Consider the following 26,600-nt stretch of genomic DNA (forward strand, 5'->3'; position numbering starts at 1 on the left):
CCAGCCACATGGCTCGGGCTAGGCCTAGCCCATAAAAAATAAAATAAATAAAATATAAAATTTCAAAAAATCTGTGATTTTATGCAAAAAATTTTATTGCATTTTAATCAATATCGGTTTGTATTTTTATACTATAAAGATACAAATTCGGTATTAAGTTACTTGATCTTTGGCAAAACATAAAAAAAAAAAAAAATTGTTTTCATGCATATGGCCAGGTCTCTCAAAAATAATAATAAAAAAAATCATATTGTATTTTCATATAACAAAGAAAATTTCAAAAATATGTATTAGCATGCATTTTGACTTTAATAACAAATTTATTAAAGTCACGAGGACTGGGCCAATATTTCAAAAAATCCAAAAAAATTATTTTGTTTTCTTTTAATATTTGGGGTTACGACCTTATACGTAAGACGCATTCCGGTTATTAAATTGTTTTGCTGACATTAGAACGGTCAGGTTTTACCCGATAATATAAAGATCTCCTTACCAAAGAGGACTTTTCTCAACCATAGATGGACCAATAACTAGAAAACACGACAAGATCTTATATTTTATTAGACAATAAAACAATGCAGCTTACCTTAGGTATGGTGTATTTGGGGTGCTAATACCTTCCCTTTACGCAACAAGTCCCCGTACCCGATCTCTGAGACCAATTAGGGTTCCTAGTGACCAAAATACTATGTGGCGACTCCCATTCTAATTTTTCCACTAATAAAAAGACAAGAATTTCTTATCTCCCTACATTTGCCAGATTTTTTAGATAACACCAAATTTGAGGGTGGATGTTTTTGCCACGACGCCCCACACGTGCGACACAAAACATAACACATTGCACGCACACAACTTAACAATAGTATTACACCCTTCATTAAATCCTTCTCCATGTGCAACAAAACAAAACCATGCTTAAATAGGAAAAGGGGTAGAAAAAAAGAGTAAGAGAAACTACAAAAATAAAGCTTGTGGTTATGGTATTAAGCTTTTGTCTCTAGCTCTTTTTGGCTTTTTTATTCTTAATTACTACTATTACAGTTCCCACCTAAAGTATATGTTCTTTCTCTTTTTCTTTATATATATATATTTTTCTTCAAAACTAATTGAAGGTAAATGGAAGCAAATTAGGATGGTTATAAAAAGGGTAATAATGAAGAAGGAAAGTGTTGATGAGTCATCGGATGATAATGGGTATACGCAAAACAAGGTTGAATTTATAAGAGATGACTTTTTGTGAGTGTCATAACCCAATTTTGGCCCATTGGCTTTTAATTTAATTTTTACAGGATTTAAAATATAAAATTAAAAGATTAGAGACTTATTTCGATGAAAAGTGTGATTTGTCAACTTGTGTGAAAATTAAGGACTATAATGTGCTTTTGCCATTCTATCCTTATCTTTGAGATAATCCTTACTTTTGAAATAATCCTTATCTTCAAAATAATCCTTACCTTCAAGATAATGATATGATTTCGAATTTGATTCTAATTCGAACTTACAAAAAAAAAGAATGAGTTTGATTGAGACTTTACTTCTTACAAGTGATGGGACTCTTGCATTATAAATACTGATCACAGTCTATGCAAAAAAAGAGAGGAGGAAATTAGAGAAAGAAACCCTAAAAAAGAGAGAGAAACCCTAAAAGAAGAGAACCTTAAAAGAAGGCTATTACCCGAAACCCTACGAAAAAAGACATTTACAAAAAAAAGGGGGCACGACAGAATCCTAGACTAGCCGCCGCTGCCCCTTCCCCCAGCCTTTTCCTCTGTTCTTCCCTGGTCTGAAACCATCCATACCTTTTCCTTTTTTATCCTCCCCGCTCTCGCTCTCCCCATTAACCATCATCCTTCATCTCAGCCCCTCCATGCATTATGAGCATGCATCGGCAACCAGCAAGGCACGCATCTTCCAGCCAGCAGCAGCAGAAGAGCTCCAGTTACAGCACCAACACCAGGACCCTTTATCTTCACTACTGGCCCAGAAGCTGCTGCAGCCTCAGTAGCATTGAAGTTCATTTCTTTAAAAACCACTCTAGTCTGCAAGAACTCACCAAGACCACCAAACATGTAGGACCCGACATGAGGACTTGAACTCCAACGAAGATGGTGGTGGTGAGGGTCGGATGGAAGATTTAGGTTGAGAGAGAGACCAAAAGTCTTCGCCTTAGCTCTACAAAGAGAACGAGCTGCACCATCATAAGCGAGAGCAGCATCTTCAGGTGTATCAAATGTGCCTAGCCATAACCGTGTTTTCTTCCATGGGTCACGTATTTCTGCAGCATAGCGACCCCATGGTCTCTTTCGAACTCCCCTGTAGTGTCCTTCCCTTGAAGAAGCCATGAAAGGAAGGGAGCAGAAAGGGATGATTAAAATGAAAAGAAAACCAGAAGAGTGAGAAGGAAAATGGATGAGCGCAGTAGAGACAAGGAGAGCACGGGAAGAAGACCAGGGGAAGAATGAAGAGAAAACAGAGGAGAAGAAAACGTTTCAGCTGGCCAGCCTTCCATCACCGTCATCTTCATCTTAAAGTGTAGCAACAGGTAAGCTTTAGTTTGCATTTTAATTACCATGTTTCTGTAGCAGGCGTGCGTGAGCAATTCATGCATGCCTGCAGGTAAAAAATAAAAAAAAAATAAAAAATAAAAAAGTAAAAATAAAAAAATATGTATTCATGAATAAAGACGATATAAATTTATTGGTTTATTCACTGACGCCAGAGTCAGGAATAAAAATACTGGTTTAAATTTATATTATTCTTTCATTGTATTTTGTTTTATTTAACCAGAAAAATAAAAGATTGTGCATGCATAAAAATAAATTTATTTTATTTGTTTATTCACTTACGCTAGAGTCAGGAATATAAAAATATGGATTTAAATTTATTTTGTTTTATAACTACGTAATATTTACCAACGTCAGAGTTGAAAATATTCGTAGTTGAATATTCACTGGCGCTAGAGTCAGGAATATTATAAGCAAATTATCGTAGCATATAAACCAATAAATTTATATCGTCTTTCATTGTATTTTATTTTATTTAACTAGAAAAATAAAAGATTGTGCATGCGTAAAAAATAAATTTATTTTTATTTATTTATTCACTGATGCCAGAGTCGGGAATAAAAAAAAAATATTGATCTAATTTATTTTATAGCTACGTGATATTTACCAACACCAGAGTTGGAAGTATCCGTAGTTGAATATTCATTGTCGCTAGAGTCAGGAATATTATAAGCAAATTATCATAGCGTAAACTAATAAACATTTAGCAATTTAAGACGAAACTAGCAATGCAGCTTGCCTCAGGCAGGACGTTTAAGGGGTGATAATATCTTTCCTTTTACATAACCAGTCCCGAACCATAGAATCTCTGTTGGCCAGTTAGGGTTCCTAGTGACCATAATACTAGGTGGCGACTCCTTAAACAAGACATTTTCCCCTAAAAGAACAGGATGCTAGAAATCCGTTCTTTTTCCAATATTCGAGAATTAATTTTTAAGGCCGCCGCGATGTCGGGTGCGACAGTGAGAAACAAGAAAAATATAGTAATGGTTACTACTGGTGGTGGAGGTGGTTATGGTAGTGGAAGAAAGGTGTCAGATGTGGTGGAGGGATGAGATGCTATCAAGTAGAGAAGTGTATAGTTGATTTGACTTATACAAAGCAATATCACAACAAGCATAAGGTTTTTTAATATCATACCATGGCTCGGGTTATACTTATAGTTGGAACTAGGCAAAGGTTTTGCCATAAATGTAGCAGGTTGGAATTAAGCAACTATTTTATGTTCTTGTCATTGTTTTTTCCTTGAATATATGGAAAAATCTTAATCTGTGTTTAATTATGGCCTATAATATTGGAAAAAAAATTATGTATTATTGTTTTAATAAATAATTGAATAGCTTCAAGTGTCTTCTCTCTCTATTTTCTTTTCATTTTATTTACACTAACTTAACTATGTGAAAGAAGAAATAACAAAAGAACCAAAAAAATATTAATAGTTTTTATCACATGTATACAGCGTCATGATGATATTCATATAACTTGTCACATGTGTGCGGTATTACAGCAATCGTCCTTCTGAACCCACATCTTTGTAGTAATGAGCGGAAAGAATAAGGAACACTTGTCCTTTATTAGTAAAAAAGAGAGGATGGAGTCGCTACCTAGTATTTTGGTTACTAGAAACCGTAACTGGTCTCAATGTTTGGATAGGTTGATTGATTGAGTATAGTAGGGGTGAGCAAAGAAACCAAAAAGCCGATTAAACTGAGAAAACAGGAAAAAAATAACCGAAAAAACCAAACCATGAAAAAAAACCAATTAGAATTTTTTAAAAACTGACCAATTCGGTTCGGTTTTATAAAAAAAAAAAAAAACATAGCCAAATTGAAAAAACGAAGCCAAACCAGAAAAAACCAGTTTTTCTTCTAAAATAACCGAACCAAAATCGATCGGTTTGAACCATTCTAATAGTTAAAACTGATCCACCCTAATAGAGTATATCATAGCTTTGAGAGTTAAGTCTAGCCATTCTAGAGTCAAAACATGAAAAAAAAATATTTAATATCAAGAATACATCTTATGTATAAGTTTATAATCTCGTATATTAAAATAAATAAATTAGATTTTTGAGGTTTTTGAAATGTAAACCAAGTTTTCATGACTTTAATAAGCTAGTTATTAAATCTAAAAATGCATGGAAAGATATCAATAAAACTAATTTTTCTTGAATTTTAATATTTAAAAATGCTAGATCATGCCATGTGTGTTTATTATTATTATTATTATTTATACAAATATGTTTTTTTTTTTAAGATAATTAGTCATATACAATCAAAAACATAAAGAACAATTTTTTTTATTTTTTCTAATAAAACCAAAAAAAATATACAAGCCGTGTAAACAAACATATATACACCTAGGGCATAGTCTCGTGGCCGATCTCCGGTTTAACAAGACCTCATGTCCTCTTCTTCAGCCTTCATTCCACCTAGAACAAAGGTGGTCTTCCCTGGTCCATCATGCGGGGCTAAGGTTTCTTCCAAGTGTAGGAACAGAGACAAGCAAAAGAATAGTCCTTCTACACAATCACCTCCTTCTTCTGCTCTTAGTGATTGCAATGAAGGTTCCTCTGGTAGCTCCAGACCTAACATCTCGTCGAGTGCACATTTGGTCAGGTCTAACTCGAGTGGTTCCTACTCGGGCTTAGACGATCCCATCTTAAGACCAACTCTCGTCTCTCTTTCCCTACCAGCTTTTGAAAGGGGTCTCTCTACTCCCTATCATTCTGGTGTTATCCCTCTCCTGTTGGCATTACCTCTTCCGCATCCCTGGTGAAAGACAAGACTTCATCTAGTGGTTCCCAGTGTACTTCAAACTCACAATCTCCAACTCTTATCCACTTTCCTGACTATACATCCTCTACATCCTAACATCTCAAGGAAACAGATATAGGTGAACTTGTTACTATGTGGCATTTTTGTTTGATTGGTTATGTTGCTGGGAAATTCTCAGGCTATGCGTCTCTGTCACATTTCATCAGCAAAAACTGGAAACATAAAGCCAATTTTACATGATTCAATCTCTGATTTCCTTTATGAAATGAAAATGTTAGAAATTTTGAGTGGAGGTCTATACTATGTGTTTGGTTGGCCCCTCATCTTGAAAGTTATGCTAGATTTTTTATTATTATTTTCAAACCACTGGTATGACAAAAATACTAACTTGGGTGAGATTCCCTAATTTGCCCTAAGATATTGAACTTCAATCTGCCTTTCAAAGCTTGCCAGTATGATTGAGAAGCCCATCCACTGCGATGCTCCTACTGCAAATATGACTAGGCTTTCATATGACAAAGTCCTAATTAAGGCTGACTTGCTATTAAACCTGCCAACTATTGTCAATGTGGTTATGCCCAATGGCACATCTTTGTCCTAACAGGTTATATATGAATCCCTTCTCCATTTTAGCAAGAAGTGTTGGGAACTAGGATATTCTGTTACCACATACAACAAGGGAACCAGTTCCAAACATAAGAAACGACCTCATAAAGCTTCTACTTATTTTGGTACTTCTAGTCCATCTGCAGAGACTACTACTGTTGAGAAGCAGCAACCGTATAATGCAGTCCCTCTTGCAGATCCCTCAGCTGATCCTATATTCACTGAAGTTGTCACAGTTGGTGAAATAAGACCTAAGTCTCTTGGTCACAAAAGGACCAAAATTGTTGAAACCGAGCATCCTAGTTCCAAGCAATTTGCTACTCCAAAAGTTGTGCACATTTTGAAAAAGGTGATGTTGTTATTGTAGAGCTTCCCAAAGGATAATATTTAACTAGAAGTAGAGTGGCTTGTACTGGGTTGATTGTTAACTGCTTTCTAGCTTATATGTTAGCTAGTTGGTGCTACTATTCCTTTTTTCTTGTGTAGGATCCCTGTTTGCTTGCCTTTTTAATGTAGTTTTCTGTTGTTGCAGGTTGGTGTAGCTTTGCTGGATGGTTTGATGGCTGGTTGCTTGTTCTTTTGGGTTTGTTGCTGGTTGAGTTGACCTGTGCAGGCTTCCTGCTTGTTGGCTTGTTACTTGGTTTTCCTTAGCGCAGAGTTTTTACTTTTCAGGTTGTAATTGGTTGTGTTGCTATTCTGCAATCCTGCTGCTAGGCTTGTTGATGCTTGTTGTTGGTACAATTTTATTGGTTGGTTCTATCTTGGTAGCTGTGTTTTGCTTCAGAACCCTTGCTTGTTCTTTTGCTATTATGGTCGGGTTGTTTTCCTTTGCTGGATGGGTCCTGGTTTGATTCCCTGCTTGCCCTGTGTTAGTGCATTGCCACCTTGCTTATTTGTTGCTTTTGTTCCACTGGATAACATAAGTTGTTATCCTCTGTTATATGAGTCTTGACCTGATTCTTGGGTACTCCCTATTGTTGCTTGGGTGTTTTTGGCTATTTTGATGCTTTTGCATGCCTTATTGTCGAGTCTGCCTGCTGACTCATGGTTTTGCTGCTGTCAAGTCGGGTTTCTATCTCTATTTCTAGTTTCCTTTGGCCTAGGTTATTTATAGCCTATGTGGGAGTTAACCCCCCATGTTTAAGAGAGCTTGTTCATTTTCTCTGTTTATATTTGTAAATATACTTTGACTTGCTGGTTCTTCAGCTTTGTTTCATTAATTTATAAATTTCTTACATTTGATAAAAAAAAAAAAAAAAAAAACATATATACACCTAACCTATGACATGAACTAATTCAGCCTAAAAGAAACAGATCATGTTAGGCCCATATAATCAAACCAAAAGTATACCATGTTCGTCTCATCCCTTATGTAAAAACCTAAAACAACAATGTTCTTATAGAAGTGTGAAGAATCCCTCCAGCTAAACCATGAAAAAAAACAAAAGCTAATAAAATTCAAGCTGAAAATTTGTTAAAAAGAAATAAACAAGCTAGACTTTTCCCTATATAACATACATCTTATGACATTTAAACCAAATCCATGAGTTAATCCCTACTGTCCAAAAATCCACCATGCGCTTGGTTTCTTTAAAAGTTGAGATTTTATTTATACACAGACTAATAAGATGAAGCTACAAGACCTCAAGTCACAATCCATATGAAAGGAAACAACCTCATGATTTCACTTGTTTTCTTTTTAAGCCTTATAACTAAATATTTAACCTTTACTTTCCATGATAAAGGACAAAAAAACCAGAAAAAAAGGGATGATGGTTCTTAAGATTCCTATTTCTTGATAGGTTTCTCATAACTCACAAAGCAATAGAATCACAATAAATACATATCAAGAGGAGCATTTTTTTTTATAATGAATTAGGGTGTGAAAAGAAAGAAAAAGAAAAGGAAAAATAAGGCAGCAGCTTTTGTACCTTTGAATGCAAAGAGGGTGTTAAAGTAAAATTTGACTTACTTTACCTTTTAAATCTTGAGGTTTATATTTAGTGATATTGTTTATTAAGACCACCAACACCCTGACAAGTCTCAGCTAGTATGAAGTTTTAGGGATGAGGAGGGAGAGTTAAAGATGTTATTACAGAGTTTGAAGCTAGTAAAGTTGTTAGCTTGCTACCAATTAAAGGCTGAAACAAAAAGCTATGTTGTTGTTGTGATTGAGTTACTGGAGAGGATTGAGGACATGAAACCTATACTAGTAATGAAAACTTTTGTTTGACTAAAATTGACCCTCTACTAGCAATGAGAACTTTTGTTGAACTAAAGCTAATCCTTCACTTAGTAATTGTATAATTTTGTATGTGGTACAAAGAAGGTAAAACTATCATGTTTGTTGTTTGAAAGTCCATCTCTATTGCTAGAACAGTTGAAGATAAGATGAAGGCTAAAGAAAATAATTCAAGAATGTTCTTGGTACACTATCGTGACTGAGAAGAAACTCTTATTGCCAAAATTGCTCATGGTTGTAGTTGTTAGAGTGGCTGAAAACACAACTACCACTACCCACGGGTGAGAAGATGATGGATGCTGGCATCGGAAAATATAAGAGCAAGGTAAAGTTTCTTATTAGAGGCTAAATATTAAGCTAGGAAATGGTGTTTATGACAATGCTTTTTTTTTTTTTTCGAGATTACTTGACTTAGGGTTTTATAGGATTTTTATAAGAGAAACTAAGAGGATCTAGGGCTCATGGGTTGATAGGATCTCAACCCTTGATATTAAGGAATAGATCTTAGTCATTTATTAAAGTTAAAGACAAAAATTTGTTTTGCTCTGCAAGTGACAAAGGGAAGACACAAGGCTATTTTTGCAGGCAAAGCAGTATGGGGTGGTGTTTTTAGGTAAGGAACAACATCCCATGTATGAGTATCTTAAGAGCATGAAGCTCATCTATCATAGCCTCCCACCAACATTCATGCTTAATTGCCTCAAAATAACATGTAAGAATTGGAATATATGACAAAGTGGCTTGGAAAGATGTAGGAGAAAATCCATATTAATCAAGAGGATGAGAGAGTCTAGTATAATAATAAGGAATAGAGCTAGAATCCAACTCAATCATGAAAGGTATCATTTGAACAAGCTCAAATGGTGGGTCAAACTCAAGAAGAGGCAAAGTTGGGCAACATCTTTCATACACAAATCCAGGCTTGAAACATTTAGAAGTAGAAGGCAAGTCATCAAAGTATACAAGAACATGTATCTCATAAATAAAGGCAAAGTTGGGAAAAAGATATTGATTTTCAAAGAAAATAACATGATGAGATATAAAAAAATCTATTCGATCATGGATCGTAGAAAACATAACCTTTGTAGGAAATATTATAACCTATAAAAGCACATCTAACATATTGAACAAATAATTTATGGTGTTTATGAGAAGACAAATGAACAAAACAAACACCATCAAAGGCATGCATGTCAAGATAGTAAGGATGTTGCTAATAAAGATGATCATAAAGAGTCTTAAACTTCAAAACACTAAAGGGTAATTTATTAATTAGATGGACTGTCCTGGATGCAATTTCTACCTAGATTTTAATGGGAACAAAAATATTCAAGCAATAATATATAAGTAACATCTACCAAGTGATGATTTTTACGTTCAACAACACCATTTTATGATGGTTTATAGCGATAAAAACTCTGAAAGACAATGCCTTTCTAGTTAAGAAACTTATAAAATTCATGATTATATATTCCCCCACATGATTCAAACCTTAACACTTTAATACTTAAAGAAAATTGAGTTCCAACATAAGGAACATATCATTAAAAGATAGAAAATACCTCAAGTTAGAATGAAGAAAACCAATCCATGTATATTTGTTGTAATCATCAAAGAATGTAACAAAATATTTATAATATGCACGGGATATAACTAGAAAAATACCCCACATGTCACTATTAAGCAAATCAAAATATTTTTCAGCACAAGTGCTATGAGAATAAAAGGAAAGAGATTTACTCTTACCTAATTTACATATGGAACAATCAAGAGAAATGTAGGATGAAAATTAATTTTTATTGCCTAACAAAATGGAGTTTATTAAATTATATAAGACAACAGGGTTAGGATGACCTAAACATTTATGCCAATTTTTCTTTTATGGTTTATACTAGTTAAGCCATATAAAAAAATAAAAAAAAACCCCTAGACGAATTAGAAAACACAAAAATAACAATCATCCAACTTCAAACCCCTTTGCAAGTATCTTTTTCAACACCTGATCCTACACAAGACAACCATAACAAGAAAACAAAACATTACAGTCGTCATCAACCAACTAGCCTACTAATACAAGACTAGTGGAAAGTTCAAGAGATATAAATATATATCTAATAAAGGAGTTAACATATCTAACATTATGAATAGGTAATTGGCTATCATTAGCAATTATAATTTATATACACCAAATCATCAATCAATCACAATGTTAATTGAAAATTCTAATAAAAATGGATTCTTTAAGCAAGATAACAACCTTTGCAACTGCACAATGTCATGCTTAGCTGGGGGTGGTAATTTAATCAAAGTCTAATGGATATTAATTCGATCCATGTGAATAGATGAATATTTTTTGAATAGTTACTTTACTTGATGGATAATAAATACTATATGTATATTGTCAAACCCGACCCAAAACTCACTTCAACCTAACTCAAAATATATATTTATATTATATTGATATATTGTAGAACATTTATATTTTGTGGCGGGGGGTTAGGGGGTTAACTACGTTATTTGTTTATTGAATAACTATTTTATTTTATTTATTGAATAATAAATAATAGTAGATAATGGATTTTTATATAGATACTCAAAACCGATAAATGATTTATAAATATCTAAATATTTTATCCGATAAACAATAATTAGAATATAAATATAAAAAAATTAGCCTTGTGAGTACCTATCGTCATTTCTTCTAATTGGATAATGTTTGGAAATGCGGAAACGATTGTTTTTTAAAGTGTTTTTTGTTTAGAAATATGTAAAAATATTTTTTATTTTTAAAATATTATTTTTAATATCAGCATATTAAAATAATTTAAAAATATTAAAAATATATATTAATTTTAAATAAATAATAAATAAATAAATAAATCACAAAACATGACTTTAACTGCAAAAAAAAAGAAACAACCCACGGTACCCAAAACCAGAATGGCTTTACTGGTTGCCCGTACAGGGAGTCAGTATAGTAATCAACATGGGATGCTTGACATTTCATTATAGTAAATGCATCATTACCAACATGGGATTCCGTTAGAGGGCAATTTCTTTGTCCTTAACAGTTAACTGCCAAATATTGAATAATTAATCATTTTGTGGGCCAAAAAAGGCAAAAGATGCCCTAGGGTCAGGCCCAGATCAAGTTAGGGTATGGTCAAAAGGGACCAATCATATGTCAACTCAATTCTATTCAATTTTTTGTAGAATTTTTCCAAGTTCAGAGGTGCAAATGGATTGAATAGGGCCAAGTGGGATCGTTGACCTAAACTCCATGCCCAGAACGAGTTATCAACATGACCTCCCATGTCTTGGTTTCGTACAGGTCAGTCTGAAACGTGATGATATCATTTTATTTTTTTAAAAAAAAAATTAAATAAATCAATATATATATATAATTTTATGAAACCCAATTAAAAAAAAAATTTTCTTTAAAAAAGATACAAAATTACCATGAATGTTTCAATTTTTTTTTATTGATGTGAGTATCCGAGTCAGCTTGTGTATACCTCGATTAATTTCACGAACCATGAAATTAATGATCATATAAAACTTCAATGACTCTAAAAGAGACTCGAACTCGTTCCTATTGAGAAACAAACTCGAGGTCTAAATGTTTCAACTTTGCTTCATGGTGAAGTCTCTTTTTAATTTTATAATTTCTAGATAATATTTAAGAAATTCAAGTAGCTTTATTTTCATAATTTGTATAGAATATTTAAGAAATTCAAGCAGGAATTCAAGTTTGAGAAAAAACAATAAGTTGAGGTTAGGTAAATTCATAATTATAATAATAAGTAGTAGGTTGGATGAGTTCATCTTAATGAATTTAAGTTTTTTTTAAATAAAAATAAAAAAATATTATTTTAATAAAAAAAATTATATAAGTTCAACATAGATTTTGAATTGGCAATTCTTGAATGATATACTAGACAAATCTTATAGCTATAGATAAATTTTTCCTTCTTTGTAAATATCCAGGTTTTAAATAATCTTGGATTGATGTAAATAATTTGTTTGAGAATCTAATCAACTTCAAAATCAACAAAAACAATGAAAACTATTTAATCAAATGACTTATCTTGCACAAAAACTAGCTTTGGTATTATTTCATTCATGAAGATCGAAGAAAACATAGAGAAAAAAGTAAAAGTAAAAGGAATTAAAATAGCTGCATAAAATTAAAAAGGGAGAGGGAAAAGGACAAAGTGAAGAGACATAAGGACACCCACCAAGGCAACATGTTCTTCTTCTTTTGGTGGCGTAATATCAGATTCTTATTTCTCTTTCCCTATATTAGAATAAATAAATTCCAAAACACTAAATCTTTTTTTTAAAAAAAGAAAAACATAAAGTATTTGGTTTAAAATTGAGAAATTCTTTTTTTTTTTCTTGTGTAAATACAAAGAAAAACTATCATCTCCAAATTTAAAAGGAAGTCTTTTTTTAACTAAAATTATTTATACTCTTTAACTAATTTTTGTATATCAAAATTAAATTATTTATTTTATTACTCGATTAGTTGATAAATCTCTACAATGTTAAAGAACCAATTCAACATAATAATTTAAGCTGGTAGGTAAGGTTATAATATATAATTTATAATATTTTCTAACACAGTTCCTTAAGTGAACCATTTTAGACTTGAAACTTGTATAAGCTCATATTAACTTGTGATTAATTTTTATTAAATAAATGAGGGTGATGTTCGAACTCATGATCACTTTGTCATCAAGGCTCTGATATCATGTTAAAAAATCAATTCTACTCAAAAACTTAAATTTTTAGATAAGATCTCAAGATATAGTTTATTTTATTCTCTAACATATAATATACTCAATTTCTCTTTGTCAAATGTGGGGTTTAAATTATAGTTAAACCTTACTTGATGGGTTCAATTAGCAAACTATTAATGGAGAATCTAATATGAGTTATGTTTATTTTTTAGTCGGAGTAGATATTGATTTAGTTAAAATCAATTAATCTAACAGGAAACTCGTTATGTTGTTGACTCAACCAAACTAGGTGTGACTTAATTGAGATAACTTTAAGAATTTTTATTTATTTATTTTTTTAATCTAAAATTACATACTCTTAGTTTTTTTACCGAAAACAATATTAATTTAAAATAAATATAAATTAATTTTTTAGGTTAATTTATCAAATTCACGACACGAGTATTATTTAAATAACCTAGTTATATATATATAAAACCTGATATATGAATAATTGAATTAATAAATTTAAAATTAATGGTTTTAAATGGTGTTTTTTTTTTTTTTCAGGATTCAAACCTTCTAACTTGCCAGCAACTATTGGATGCAAGCATTCAAGATGTTGAAATTCCATTATTATAAATCAAAAATAAAAGAAAAAAGGTATAAAAAAAGAAAACAAAATAACACTAAAAAGTAATATAAAAAAGGTATATAAAAAAAAAACGAGAACAAATCTCTCCCATCTTCTTCTCCTTCCTCTCTCCTTTACACATACACACAACACGCAGCAGACCACAACGAAAAAGATATATATATTTTAGGATCCAACAAAATCACATATTTACAGAGAGACACACACAGAAGAAGCATCCATCAATGCCTGCCGACAACACCCCTCCTTCTTCACCACACAACATTAATCCCCACAATGAAGAACAACAACATCAGCAGCAGCAGCAACAAGACTTGTCTGAGCTGTCTCCTCCTCGACCAAACGGTCATCCAACTGACCAAGAACCACACCGCCTTCAAAACGGCCAGCATCAAGAAGAAGGGCAAGAGGGAGAGGAAAAAGTAGACATCAAAGAACAAGAAGTTAAAAAAGAAGAAGAGGGGGTGGAAGGAGGAGGAGGAGGAGGAGGGGATGGGGAAGAAGGGAAAGAAGGTGCTTTCTTTTTCTTGTTCTTGTTTCTTTTTGCGTGTTTAAGCGTTTCTTGACGTGTAATGTGAAAAAAATTTGATTAATCGAAGCTATTTTTTTTGTTTGCTTGTTTTTCTCAGAATCTGATGGAACCCAGTCTTTTTCTTCGTCATCTTCTTCTTCCAGTTGTGAAGATGAGGAAAAGCCTGAGTATGCTTTCTTTCTTACATGTTTCTTGCCTTTTGTTTCTGTAATTTAGTCAAGTGCATCTTTTTGGTTGTGTTTCTTATCTGGGTTTTTGATATTTTTGGGTTTGATTTGGTGCTTGACGGGGTTTTGGTGACAAGGGGATTTGCTTTCTTGTTTTGGAGGTTGATGGGATTTTTTTGGAGGTTGATGGGATTTTTTTGGAGGTTTAGTTTCGGAGTGATTAAACGCGTTAAAGGTTGGTTGGTGCATGCTCACGATCTATGTTTCTTGGTAGGGTTGAACTCAAAGGTTAAATTTTTACGAGGAATTTGCACCAATTTGATAACATTTGCAGTATTGCTGGTTTGCTAGTGTCTTTTAGTGGTACTGATTGGTGGTTCCTAAGTTTGTGACTGAACAATGAGAAATGTAGTTACCTTTACATTTTTGAAACATTTATGTAAGATGATGAGTTAGGGGTAGAGTTTAGCTCAACTGTATTCACCGTCTATACATGTCTGTGATCTTAGTGAAGCTTTTCTGTTTTGGAGTGTTTGTGGAATGAATTTGCATCTGCGAGCAGTGTGTATCGTGATGCACAGTGTTGGAATCTTCTAAGTAACGTAGCCTTGTATGTTTAACTTGGCTATGAAGATCAAAGCCAGCAGTGTCTTGCTGGTTGGCCTCCATAAGCAGTTGTCAGGGGAAATTTCTATCCACAAATTTTCTTTCTTTGGGCTAACATTTACATACTCATCTACCTGTAAAGATGTGCATATGCACATTTACTGCATATCTTGATGTACTCCGAAGTCCATATCTTTTCAAAGTTATTTTCATCTCTATGAAAAGAAAAGAAATGAAATGGGTATGTATGCTCTTCCTGGAAACAAATAGCATATGCTCTATTCCAACAGCTAGCTTATGTTTGCGTTCTACTGTAGTATATATAAATGAGTGTGTTTAGAGGGCCACTCTCATCTTATTTTGTTTGCAGATTTGTCTTTGTGGAACTTCCGGACATTCGTAAAGATGTGCAGTGTCCCATATGTTTAGGTACTCTCATTGCTTGCAATTTTTCTTCTCTTTTCCTTTTTGCTAAACATGTGTCAAAATTTTGTTAATAATTCTGTTTGCTAGATGTGATTTAAATTGTTGGAAAAATATTTTAGGCAGAGGCACATTTTTTTCCTTGAGAATAGAGAACTCCATGGAAACCTATTGCCATGATGCATCTGGTTCATAAAATTTGGCTTTATTGAACTGTGATGAATATAGTTCCATGTTCAAAAGTATGCATGGCAGCCCGAGGAAGAGGAAGGTATGCTTATAACCCTTGCTCAGTGTTCAAAGCAAACTGTTGGTTGGTTCTATGGCCTGCTTTCATAACAATCATTAGGTTTGCCATGTATGAAATTCTAATATGCAATGCAATCTATTATTGCTTCAATTTTCAACAAGGAGCCAAGAATGCTCAGTTCATCTCACTATATGTAACTCAAGTGATGTTTGGACTAGATTGTGTTTGGTAAATTGCATGTGAGATGCCTGTCCTCTGGATCCTCAGATGATGACCATTTATCAATTGACCAGCCTCTTTGTGGTCAGCTTGAAGATTTATTTGTGGAGGGTTGCAGTATTTCCTTAACTTCTACAAATTTTCTAATTTAGTTTATAATCTTACACCAACTCCATACTCTTACAAATTTCCCAACTAATGTTGGAAAATTTTCCAATTAATGATTTATCAATGCATTCACTTTGTTTGAGATTGCAAAAAAGAGCATGGATCGTGAATGCTGGACTTTGTGCCTTTATTTCTACCATACTTAATGTTGTATACTTATGCAGTATACTATTTTGTTTGATATGCTATCTGCTACATAGTTATCTTGTTCAGGATTTTGATTAATCTGCAATACCCGCATTATTTGCACCTACAAGTTGCCTTGTTATCCATGGTTGTCTGAACTTTTAGTAAATTATTCATGCTGGTGGCTGAACAGGGATCATAAAGAAAACACGAACTGTAATGGAATGCCTGCACCGTTTTTGCAGGGAATGTATTGATAAATCAATGCGAATGGGGTATGTAAAACTCACTCTTTTCTTGATCTGTGTTTTTTGTAACCCGACATCATGTTTCATTAATCGTGCCATAATTTGGGCTAATCTTGTGATAATTCCATATTCCGTGTACCATCAACATTTCTTACTGAATTGGTAATATATTGCAGGAACAATGAGTGCCCTGCTTGCCGCACACATTGTGCAAGTCGGCGGTCCTTGAGAGATGATCCAAATTATGATGCCCTAATTGCAGCTTTATATCCAGACATTGATAAGTATGAGGAGGAGGTAGAAGTGATTTTGCTTATCTACTTTCATATCTAATGCATTTGAAAGTATTCATCTAATCAAGCAACTGGTTTATTGGTTTAAAAATAAAAGGACAACTGGTTTTCTGAGTGAATATTTGGTCTCAGGAATTGGCTTTTCACGAAGAGGAAATGACTCGGAACAAACAGGTGTGTTAATTTGTGTTTTATTCCCTTGCCTGCATGCGTATGTAATAACCTTCATTTTCATTTCACTGGGAATAAAGTTAAGAAAAACAGTGATTGAGATAACTATGATGATGTTGCTTTGTAGAGCCCTTGATTGTCATATGCTTGGAACGAAGCATACAGCATGGAAATTTCACCTGACAGTCCACGTTGATTTTTTTCATTAATTCAATTTCTGAGTTTATGGTCCGTGAGATGAAAATCCCAGAGATTGTTGCTCTTTGAGTCGAGAGTTTTGATTCCATAATGCACAAGACTACTGGTTCTCTTACAATGGACACTGTTGGCTCACTTTGTTCAGCAGACCTCTAATTACATGCATTTTTTGTCTTTAAGGATTGTGATTTGTAGAATTATTCAAGCCACTTTTGCTTTAGGACAGAGCCATTGTCTAAACTCAATATGCTGTCCCTTGTTTCTGCCTGCTGTTTTGGACAGATTCAAGCTTCAATTGCCCAAATAATTCAAAGACAGTCAGAAGCACTAGTTAAGAGACGCACGATGGGTAAAGAGTCAACTTTCATGACACGAACACGTCGGACTATTACAAGGAGGCGACGGAACAGTCGGAGCAGTGATTTTCAAGGATCTGAAGACATTGAGGATGAAAATGATGACAATATAGGCAAGGATTCATCTTCTGCTGATGAGCGCTCCACTGAAGTTAGGCATAGGAGGCCTAAGAGACGGTGGCCCTCCCAGCCTTCTTCTTCAGCAGTAAACTCAGAGGGTGGAGGTGCTGAAAATGATTTAGATTCAAACAGAGAAAACAGGGGATTATCTCCTGGGCTTGCATGGAACACAGAAATGCTTGCTTGGGGCAGGGGTGGTACTCGGAGTCACACACGACATGGCAATCCTAGTGGTTGCAACAACAAGAATTCACGAAATACTCGCTTATCCAAGCTGGTAGAATATCTCAGAAGCTTAGATGAAAAACATGATGAGGTATGTTAGGATGCTGTTCACTTTTATTGATTTGTGTTAGGATCACCTTTTTTTGCAATGTGAAACATCTTGCTTGAGTATGAAATTGATGTAGGAAAATTTTTTGTTGTCTGTCTACTTGTGCCATTCTGTTAGGCTAGAGATTAGAAAATTTGGATTTTCAGGATAGACTTTATTAATGAACAGTTTGGGTTTGTAGTCCAAAGGATGTGCAAGTAGGTATTAGTGGAAACAAAAGGTCCAGGTTGACGGTTTGGATCTGGTTACATGGATTTAGGGATTTGGAAAACTTGTTTGAATTTGTTAATTTTAACGATGGGAAGGGTAAGCAAAACTATATAGTGTTTAGAGGATTTGGTGGTGTCAAGGCACTGCTTACAGGATAGTCTATAACTCCAAAGTCCAAGTAAAGGCTGATCAAAATGCTAAACTGAAAATGGTATGAACTCCATGGCAATAATTGCTTCCCCAATGGACAAAATTGCCTGAACTATTAAAAATGTCAAGAGTAATTTCAATAACTGATGGAATTAAGTACTTTTTTTTTTTTTTTTTTTGCTTTCAATAATCACTGAACGACCTAATTAGTGTCAAACCCCCTCAAGCCCCGTTTGCTTTTTCCTCGTATGCTATTTGGGCATCCCATGTAGTATAATCCTGCTATGTGTTTGCAGTTGGATATCCATCTCAAGCTTATTACCTTGGGCAATCAAAGTACACCAAGTTTGCAGCAGCCCTACCTTTGTTGCCGGCCCAGTTTGTCAGTTAAACACCTATGTGAAGTGAGATTTCTCTCTCACCACCTTAATTCTTTAAATAAATTTTTTTCTTGAGAAGCAAATTTTTAAGTTATTATTCCTCAAATGGTTTATTTTCTCTTATAGAACACTAGAATTGTAATTCACAAACTTGAAATCAATTAGTCAAGATAGATGTTGTTTTTGGTAACAGTGGCAGGCAAGCCTCATTTTGTCAATAATTATTCTATTCTATGCATCAGTGGAACATAGTAAAACTGGCTAAATTTGATCATGATTCTAATCTGCTATGCTGAATGACATGTGAAGCCCAATTAATGTGAAATTCTGGAAATGTTCAAGAGTGCCTTCATGCATAAGCATATTGAGCATGATGCTTCAAATTCCACCATGGGGTTGTTACAATGCTCAGAAGTATTTGAGCCAGAACGATATATGACCTGCCTTTTCCTTGGCCAATGTTGATTTATAATCTTGAATTGATGCCAGTAAGTCGTCTTTGCACTTAAAATTTTTGCTAAATAGCATCGACATGTGATCTGAACTGAACTGTTATACGAATCTCTTTTATTGGCGTTGATTTCTTTACATGCAGAGGCCCGTCTTGACAATATATTTAGTGTGTACCGAATTTTTGTGATGCTATCTGATTTTGTGGTGTTAAACATGCTGTATGCAGTATGTTGCTCACCAGACGACTTTGCAAGCTGAGGAAGTTGAACTCTTGTTAATTAAGGGGAAGGCTGAAAATTTGTCAACCAAGCATTCTCAGATCCCTATGGATGAGCTGCAAATTTTGAGAGGACAAGAAACAGTTGCAGGACTTAAAGCAAGTTGCTCTTCCAGTAGAGATCATTTGGTGAGTGCTATTCTTGCTGCATAGATTGCTACACATATCACGAAACCCTGATTTATGGCCGTAATTGATATTTTCCCAATCATCAAAAGTTTCTCCACTCACTTCATGTTTCCTTGGTTTTGCAGATACTAGCATATCGGCAGAAGGAGATCATCAAAAGTTGACTTTATGGCTCCATTGGAACAAAAACAAAAGGCATCTATCTCAATGGGAGATTTTGGACTGCCAACATTGTTTGTTTTAAAGCAAGTCTCGCTGCTGAGAATGGAAATCTTAGTTTTTTTTTTTTTTTTTTTTTTTTTTTTTTACTTTCAAGTTTTTTAGATTAGCCTTTTAATTTATTCCTACTACTTCCTTTCCTGAACCCAAAGCCATGTATACGAGTTTTATACGAGAAAAGTTATGCTTATTGTTAGCAGAGAGGTTCATTTCATCTGCAAAATTCTCCTTGATTGTGTCTCGAAGGAGGTTTCCATGTCCCAACAACAGTAATAACCTAGAATTTGGTTACTGTCTCGAGAAGACAGTGAAACGACATGTTCGGGGAACATGTTAAAAAATATATTTGTTGTCTTTTTAACCAAATATGTTTTTTTTATTCAATCAATATATAGTCTCATCTGTGTTGAAAGCAATTTGGTTACTACCATGAGAATATATTTAGGTATCCAGGAATCCGAATACAATCCAAGTTATATTAATTTTGAGGAATCCTTAGAACCCAATCCAAGCTCTCTCATCTTGGTAAGAAGGGTTGTTTGTTTTGGTTACAATCCTGAATTGATGTTACAACGAATGATTAGCAGCGCAAGGATGCTGAAAAGAATGAATTAAAGTGGTTCAAGGGTTCTTGAACAGCCAGCTGCTCAATCATCGCATGCCAGAAGCGGCGGCAGATGAAGCAGCGTTCACCATCATCATCTTCCTTCTCTCTCTTCTCTGGAGCACTCTTAAATTAGGAGACTTTGCCTTTGTAGCTTCCTTGGATGACCTGTAACATTAATCAATCATCACCGAGATCTTTGGTTAAAAGAAAGAAGAGCAGTTGTGAGTGATTTATTTTCGTACTTCTGGGGGCAGAATGGATGGTTAAAATTCGGTACTGGCCGGGCATGGGGGACCATCGTTCTCCGCAGCTGTTTCAACGCCTTTTCCTCCTCCATCTGCAATCAGTGGATCAAATTATACAATCCAGTGTTTGCAGCAAGATAATGCAAGACAAAATAAGGTACATACCATCTTTGCAGTTTCACTCTCCTCTCTGTATCTCTTGTACAACACTTCTTTCTCCTTCACCTGAAAAAACCAAAAAAAAAAAAGGGTGCTTTCCTGTTAAACCCTGATGAGAGAGAGGCCAGAATCTACCAGCTATCGGATGTTCCCCCTCACCTTGTGGTCAAATTCTGCCCTTTCAACTGCCCTCTGATCTGCATGGAGATTGAATTGTTGAACCTGTGTGAGTGGTTTTCGCGCTTTCTCTGGTACTGGAATTGGGTCCCTGCAGGAGATCATGGGAAATAATGGTCAATTTGTACATATTAATAGGCACTGGAAAGTTTTGCGGTCTTCCACATTGCATACTCTTTAAGGACTGGCTGTGCTCTGAATATCCTCATCTGAGCCTCTTCTTTTTCCTTCCTTTCTCTTTCTTCCATTTCCCGTTGCATTTCCTCCTCATGCCTTACTAAACTCTCCAATTGGAAAGGTTCTGGTTTTGTGCATGGTTTGGGCTCTGGTCTTGGTGGAACCTGTGTGTGATGAAGTAATTATCAGAGATATAGAACCATTATTTTCTGCATAAAAGAGCTTATGATGTTTACAATGAGATGCATATTGTTGAATTTCTTACCACAGGATAGTCAGTGGTATAAGGATAGGGATTGGCTCTAGGAACTCTTGCTCTTTCCTCTTCCATCTGTTTCTCCACGAGTTCCATCAAGAATTTCCTCTCTTTTTCGGCCCCTCTTTCCTGGAGATAAAGGAATAAAAAATAATGAACGAACAGGTTGTTACCTGATTTTGCTCCATTGACCAAGGAATATTCACATACCTCTGTGTGGAGATGGAATGGATTTGGCTTTGTGTTTCTTGGAATCGGGTTGTCAAGGATAGGTTCTGACCTCAGTGAGAGCTGAAAAGAAGACCAACAGTATGATGAGATGCGGCTACTGCTTTTATTCATATGCTACAGCTACAATTAGTTGTAGGATTGCTTTTATTCATATGCTACAGCTACAATTAGTTGTAGGATCAACGAGATGTATCTACCTTGTCAAACATATCAACTACAGCAGCTTGTGGTGGAATCCTCTCGTTTGTGGCAAAGTGAAATTCTTGAGGTACGGTGACTTGCTTCTTTGCATGGCAGAAAACCCCCATCGCTCCTTTACTTTCAAATATCTACACGAGATGAAATGTTAATTTTATTTCAAAACTATGGTTACACTACTATAAGCAGCAGATTGAATGGCTGATTAAGAAAACGACGTATAGTTATTACCTTCTTATTCAGAGGTCTTGCTTTAAATTTAGGGATCTTTTCTATCTCCTCTTTCTCTAGCTCTAAAGAACTTTTCACCCTTGCTGGACGGGCCCTTAAAGATGTATGAAGAACAGGGGTTTTGGGCTCTGTAAGATGATGAGGTTTCCATAGATTACTCTGTCGTAGAAAGTAACAAACGAGCAGTAAGTGAGTAAATCTGAACTAGTGCTGCTGGAACAAAGAAAAGGACCACGTATGAAATGATGCTCCAACCTGATGAGACACTTCTGTTGAAGCCACTGAAGTTGATTCTGCATTCTGATTTGCCCTTGCTGCTGTCTCTAAGTGAAACTCCTACAGAAATTAAGAAATATTAAGCCTGCGACCAATGCCATCTTGAGTAAATTTTTTATTGACCGTTATTTCTTATAGCTTACCAGGAACTCAGGTGGCTGTGGTGTGCTTCTTGGTAATGCAGGTAATGTTGCAGCTTCCAGAATCTATATCCAACAAAAAACGTTAAAAAACAAGAATATTGCAAAAGACGCAAGTTGTGCAGGACCTAGTAGGTCGGAAGAAGTCATAAATAGTTTCCAAGCAGGAAAACCTTCTTGTTCAGTGGTCTAGCTTTGAACTTGGGAATTTTGGCCATCATCTCTTCTTCAATCTCAGCAGAACTTTTTATTTTGACTGAGCGAACGCGCTGAGCTGTTTCAAATTCAGGCTCCTTGGGCCTTGTCAGTGTGAGCTTAGGCTTCCTCTGGATAACAGATGCAGGACCATCCTGAATAATAAAGATGAGGGAAATTTTAATAGGACAAGCAATAGCGAAGGAAGGAAATACACACATTTGGAGCAGCCAAATTTCACAAAGCACGAGTAAAATGGGCTTTTGTTATTACATGTGAGATAGAATTGTTAAGGTGTGGCATTGACAATCCTCTAGTATTTGATTGAAACTTATTCATCATTTCTGCCGTTGAAACAAATGGACCTGGAGCTGCTTGTTCCCGAACATAAACCTTTAAATAAATTTAACACAAGTACGTTCAACAAGTTAGTACCTTGCAGTTTCAAAGGAATAGAATGGATTAAGAAGCTTGACAAAAGTAACATACCTTTCTCTCCTCTTTCTTCATTTTATTAGCAACAGACGAACACAAGTTAGAACTGCCACTGCTAAGTCCCAGTTTGGACTTGTGTGTCAATGGTTGTGGGGGCTTGGCATTAAGAATCTGGATTTTTATTTTAAAAAAGGAAAATGTTCAAGTAAAATGCATCACCAGACAACTATGGTTAAAAAAGAGGAACATGGCAACAGTAATCAATCACCTGTCTGGATCTCCCTCCCTCCAGCTTCTGTTTCTTAATCGCCTGGTTCTCTTGGGCTAAATTGGTAGTCCCAGCAACATTTTTCACATTAGGTGGTCTACAATAAAAGCACGTCAGAAGGCCTCGTTAATATGGTAATTACCAAATGCGTATATTTCAACACAGAAATTAGCAACGAAGTCAGTGTACTTTTTGACACTTGCTGGTTTGATTCCCTTAACTTGTGAAGACTGTGATTGATTCTTTGGCTTCAGCAAAGATGGATTCTTAACCAAGCTAGCTATGCGTCTAGCTGACTGATTCTTCTTGGAATCAGTCAACGGGCCTCTGTTCCGAGAAGACATTGGTGGCTTAGGGGTGCAGTAAGCTTCATTTTTACTGCTCTCTTTACCATCAGTGTTCTCAGTTCGCAGAGAAGAAGTGCTTCTGATAGAAAAACTGAAGTCAGCAGAAAGGAATGCAACATACACACAAAATCACATTAAGTTTTCAGAATAACAGCTTAAATTATCTTCTTCACAAGTGCAGTCATCGTTTTATTTTTCTTTGGCCATTTTAGTCTTGAAAAATTGACAAAGAGAAGAGTAACAAAATAACACAAACCTTCCATTTCCTTCAGCACATGCAAACCCCACCTTCTTCTCTTTTTCACAAGTAACCTCACCAGCAGAAACCTGAAATACGCCCAACTTCATGAGAACACAACAAATTCCCAAAAGACAGTATCAACAGGTGAGAAAAATGCATCAACTACTCACTACATTGACGAGGTTAGCATTGTTTTCTTTGTTATCCTCATCAGAAGTTTTTTCTTCTTTCCCCGTTTCAATAGGTGCTGCTGCTTCTGCAGGTGGTGGCATGATCTCTGATTGAGAGTTACTGTCTGAAGCTTTTGAATCAGATGATTCTGCTACCTGCAATTCAATGTCAATGGGAAAAATTCACAAAAATAAATATAGATACAGGAAGTAGTAATGGTTTAAATGAAAAGAGCAGTCATTATTTTACCTTGTTAAACTGGTCTGCTTTGCTAAAATCACATAAGGCCTCTACCTTAAATGATCTACCAGTCTTAATTCTAGGCATAAAAGCTGCAACATATCAAACAAAAACACAAAAGAATCAATCATCCAGTAAACTCTTTAATCTCCAACACACACACAAGAAACAAGAACAAGCAACAACAGTAGCAGCAAAAACCTACAAAGATTCAATTCAGTCCCCAATTTGCATTATTAATTAATTAGCTCCCTCAAATTATAGTTATCTCTTTTTAATAACTTAATTAATCAAAATCAAACACAAATTCCTCTCAACTCCTCCTAATTCTCCATTCCCCCGCTTCAAAAACCCTCAAAATCATGATCAAGCTTCTCTCCCCTCTCTAATCTCCCTCAAAATCCCAAATCAGAACCAATTAATACACAACATGGCCCTAAAAATCACAAATAACCACTCTACCTTCCCTTAATTGCTTAATTCCACTCCCGAAATTCCTATTCAGAACTAATTTAACCCTAAAATCGCAGAACAAATCTAACAAAATCCTAATTACACACAAAAAGTAAATTAATCCAATAAAAACTAAAAATATCATCCTTCTTCAAGATTAAAATCACGTAAATAGAAATAATCTTCATTAAAAACCTAAAAAATAATCCTCTTTTCAGCGTCTCGACTGTGAATCAAAACTAACAGAGAATAAACTAAAAGAGCCATGGACCGGTCAATGGAGAGAGAGAGAGAGATAGAGGCATACGAGAAGGAGCGTAGGACGCAGTAACATCGAACCAAAGCTCAGCGTTTCTAGAATCTTCATCCGATTCTCCTTTCACAAAATCATAAAACTTCGGAGCCGAAAACTCGTACGCCTCATCTACAAACGTCATCAACGTCGTCGTATTCGTCATTGTCGTTGCAGTTGAAGAATCCTCATTCTCCGCTGCCATTTTTCTAACCGCAAAAAAGTCTCTTCAGTTATGTTTTTTTCTAGATAGGAGAGAGAGATTGGGAAATTAAGGTTTTCTTTTTTTCTTAATGAAGAGAGAGTGGAGATCAATGGAAGAGAGAGAGGAGTATAAACGATGAGAGGTGATGAAGGGAATATGGAGGTTTAACGGTCGGATTGTTTGAAATTTGGTCACTTGACTAATCGGGAGATGGCAGAGATGGCTCTTCGCTTTGTTGTTTTTCTAACGGCTATATTTCTTTGTAACGGTGCCGTTTTTGTGACTTTGTTATTTATTTATTTGCCCCCCCCCTCCCAATAGTTTATGACCCCATTATTTATTTCCATGGAGTCGTTTGTAATAAAGTGTGTATTATATTAATTTAACTTTATATAAAAATACTTGATTTATACAAAAAACATGTTTATATTATAAATATAAAATTATTTTAAAATTTAATCCAACCTAATAAATTGATCTGGATAACTCAATATTTAAGCCGGAGCAAGTTTTAATAAAAATAAAAATAAAAATAAAATTGACTGATCCATTTAAAAACTTAAATTATTTTATAACTTAGTTATTTCATGAAAAACTCGGTCAAAACTTGTTAGATTTTTTTTCACTTTTGTTTTTTGTTCATAATAATATTATTTTTATTTTTTTATAAAAATAAAAAAATAAATTGATCCAAATCAATCCACTTGATTCATGATACGATACTTGTTCTATGTTAACTCATATGTCAGATTTGAAAACTAGAAGTACAATTCTTTTCTCTTTATTTTTATTTTTATTTTTATTTTTATGAAGAGTGATTAAATTTTTTTAATTTTAAATAATTTTATAAAGAATAACTTGATAAATTTAACATTTTTTTTTAATAATATTAGTTTGTCAAGGACAAGCCAAGAACCCAAATTACTAACTTAGGTACTCTTGATAAATTCATGAGTGATTCAAAGTTTAAACACATGAAGGCAAGAATCGATGTCTATCCATCCATCCATCCATCATTTTGTTTTTCTTTTCATCTAAACTCATAAATAGAGCTTTTCAATTCCCAAAAGTAATGCAACCAAAACCATTTTGGGACTTCATATGCAAGCATAATCACAAAAAAATAGTATAATCACACAAAAAAGTCAAATTTTATGAACGAAAATGATTCAACTCTAAATTTATAATTTATTATTTTAAAAATAAAATCTAATAATGTATATTCTCAATCAAGTTTATAATATTTTTAAATAGGCTAGAAAAAAATTCTAGATTAGGTAATAATTAATATTATATTCCTAAAACATATAAGAAAATAATATGAAATAACACAATAAATAAATAAATAAAACAAGAAAAACTTGCAAAAACAAAGATCTTACAAGCCTAATTTAAGGAAATGGGCTTGGAGAATCTCCTATACAAATTAAAACCTGATAATTGAATAAAATTTATAGTTTTT

The 26,600-nt window shown here is 34.4% G+C and overlaps 3 protein-coding genes across 6 annotated transcripts; 1 reads left to right on the forward strand and 2 right to left on the reverse strand.

The window, feature by feature from the left end:
• Window positions 1-1,856: 1,856 nt before the first annotated feature.
• LOC118049831 (ethylene-responsive transcription factor CRF1) lies at window positions 1,857-2,342 on the reverse strand. Its single transcript, XM_035059946.2, has one exon. It carries the CDS (start codon window positions 2,340-2,342, stop codon window positions 1,857-1,859), a length of 486 nt encoding a protein of 161 aa, XP_034915837.1.
• An 11,293-nt stretch (window positions 2,343-13,635) lies between these two features.
• LOC118049855 (putative E3 ubiquitin-protein ligase RING1b) lies at window positions 13,636-19,960 on the forward strand. Its single transcript, XM_035059983.2, has 10 exons — window positions 13,636-14,078; window positions 14,195-14,264; window positions 15,241-15,299; window positions 16,250-16,331; window positions 16,481-16,601; window positions 16,730-16,771; window positions 17,249-17,758; window positions 18,433-18,540; window positions 19,196-19,375; window positions 19,501-19,960. The coding sequence occupies exons 1-10, from the start codon at window positions 13,790-13,792 to the stop codon at window positions 19,537-19,539; spliced, it is 1,500 nt and encodes a 499-aa protein (XP_034915874.1). The 5' UTR covers window positions 13,636-13,789; the 3' UTR covers window positions 19,540-19,960.
• Window positions 19,653-25,303, reverse strand: LOC118049854 (protein TPX2). 4 transcript variants are annotated; one of them, XM_073405858.1, is made up of 20 exons: window positions 24,949-25,303; window positions 24,198-24,280; window positions 23,951-24,103; window positions 23,793-23,863; window positions 23,379-23,612; window positions 23,190-23,286; window positions 22,976-23,092; window positions 22,760-22,879; window positions 22,465-22,641; window positions 22,295-22,357; window positions 22,131-22,211; window positions 21,876-22,034; window positions 21,644-21,775; window positions 21,426-21,506; window positions 21,225-21,344; window positions 20,957-21,123; window positions 20,765-20,873; window positions 20,612-20,671; window positions 20,444-20,538; window positions 19,653-20,366 (listed from the first exon to the last, which is right to left on the reverse strand). In XM_073405858.1, exons 1-20 carry the CDS (start codon window positions 25,136-25,138, stop codon window positions 20,246-20,248), a joined length of 2,430 nt encoding a protein of 809 aa, XP_073261959.1. In that variant the 5' UTR covers window positions 25,139-25,303; the 3' UTR covers window positions 19,653-20,245. The 4 variants fall into 4 exon arrangements, with proteins under 4 accessions (XP_073261959.1, XP_034915871.1, XP_034915873.1 ...); XM_035059980.2 differs by having other exon boundaries at window positions 23,379-23,615; XM_035059982.2 differs by having other exon boundaries at window positions 23,948-24,103.
• Window positions 25,304-26,600: the final 1,297 nt, after the last annotated feature.

The sequence above is a fragment of the Populus alba genome, chromosome 17 (assembly GCF_005239225.2).
Source record: "Populus alba chromosome 17, ASM523922v2, whole genome shotgun sequence".
NCBI classification, from domain to species: domain Eukaryota; kingdom Viridiplantae; phylum Streptophyta; class Magnoliopsida; order Malpighiales; family Salicaceae; genus Populus; species Populus alba.

Bases quoted from the DNA above. Each gene is read 5' to 3' on its own strand.
- LOC118049855 (XM_035059983.2), top strand. From the start codon at position 13,790: ATGCCTGCCGACAACACCCCTCCTTCTTCACCACACAACATTAATCCC. The intron at 16,332-16,480 runs GTATGTAAAACT...AATATATTGCAG, and splicing joins GATAAATCAATGCGAATGGG to GAACAATGAGTGCCCTGCTT. The intron at 16,772-17,248 runs GTGTGTTAATTT...TGTTTTGGACAG, and splicing joins AAATGACTCGGAACAAACAG to ATTCAAGCTTCAATTGCCCA.
- LOC118049831 (XM_035059946.2), bottom strand. From the start codon at position 2,342: ATGGCTTCTTCAAGGGAAGGACACTACAGGGGAGTTCGAAAGAGACCA.
- LOC118049854 (XM_035059979.2), bottom strand. From the start codon at position 25,138: ATGGCAGCGGAGAATGAGGATTCTTCAACTGCAACGACAATGACGAAT. The intron at 23,093-23,189 runs GTGATTGATTAC...ATAAAAATCCAG, and splicing joins AGGGAGGGAGATCCAGACAG to ATTCTTAATGCCAAGCCCCC. The intron at 20,672-20,764 runs GTGAGGGGGAAC...TGGTTTTTTCAG, and splicing joins GGGCAGAATTTGACCACAAG to GTGAAGGAGAAAGAAGTGTT.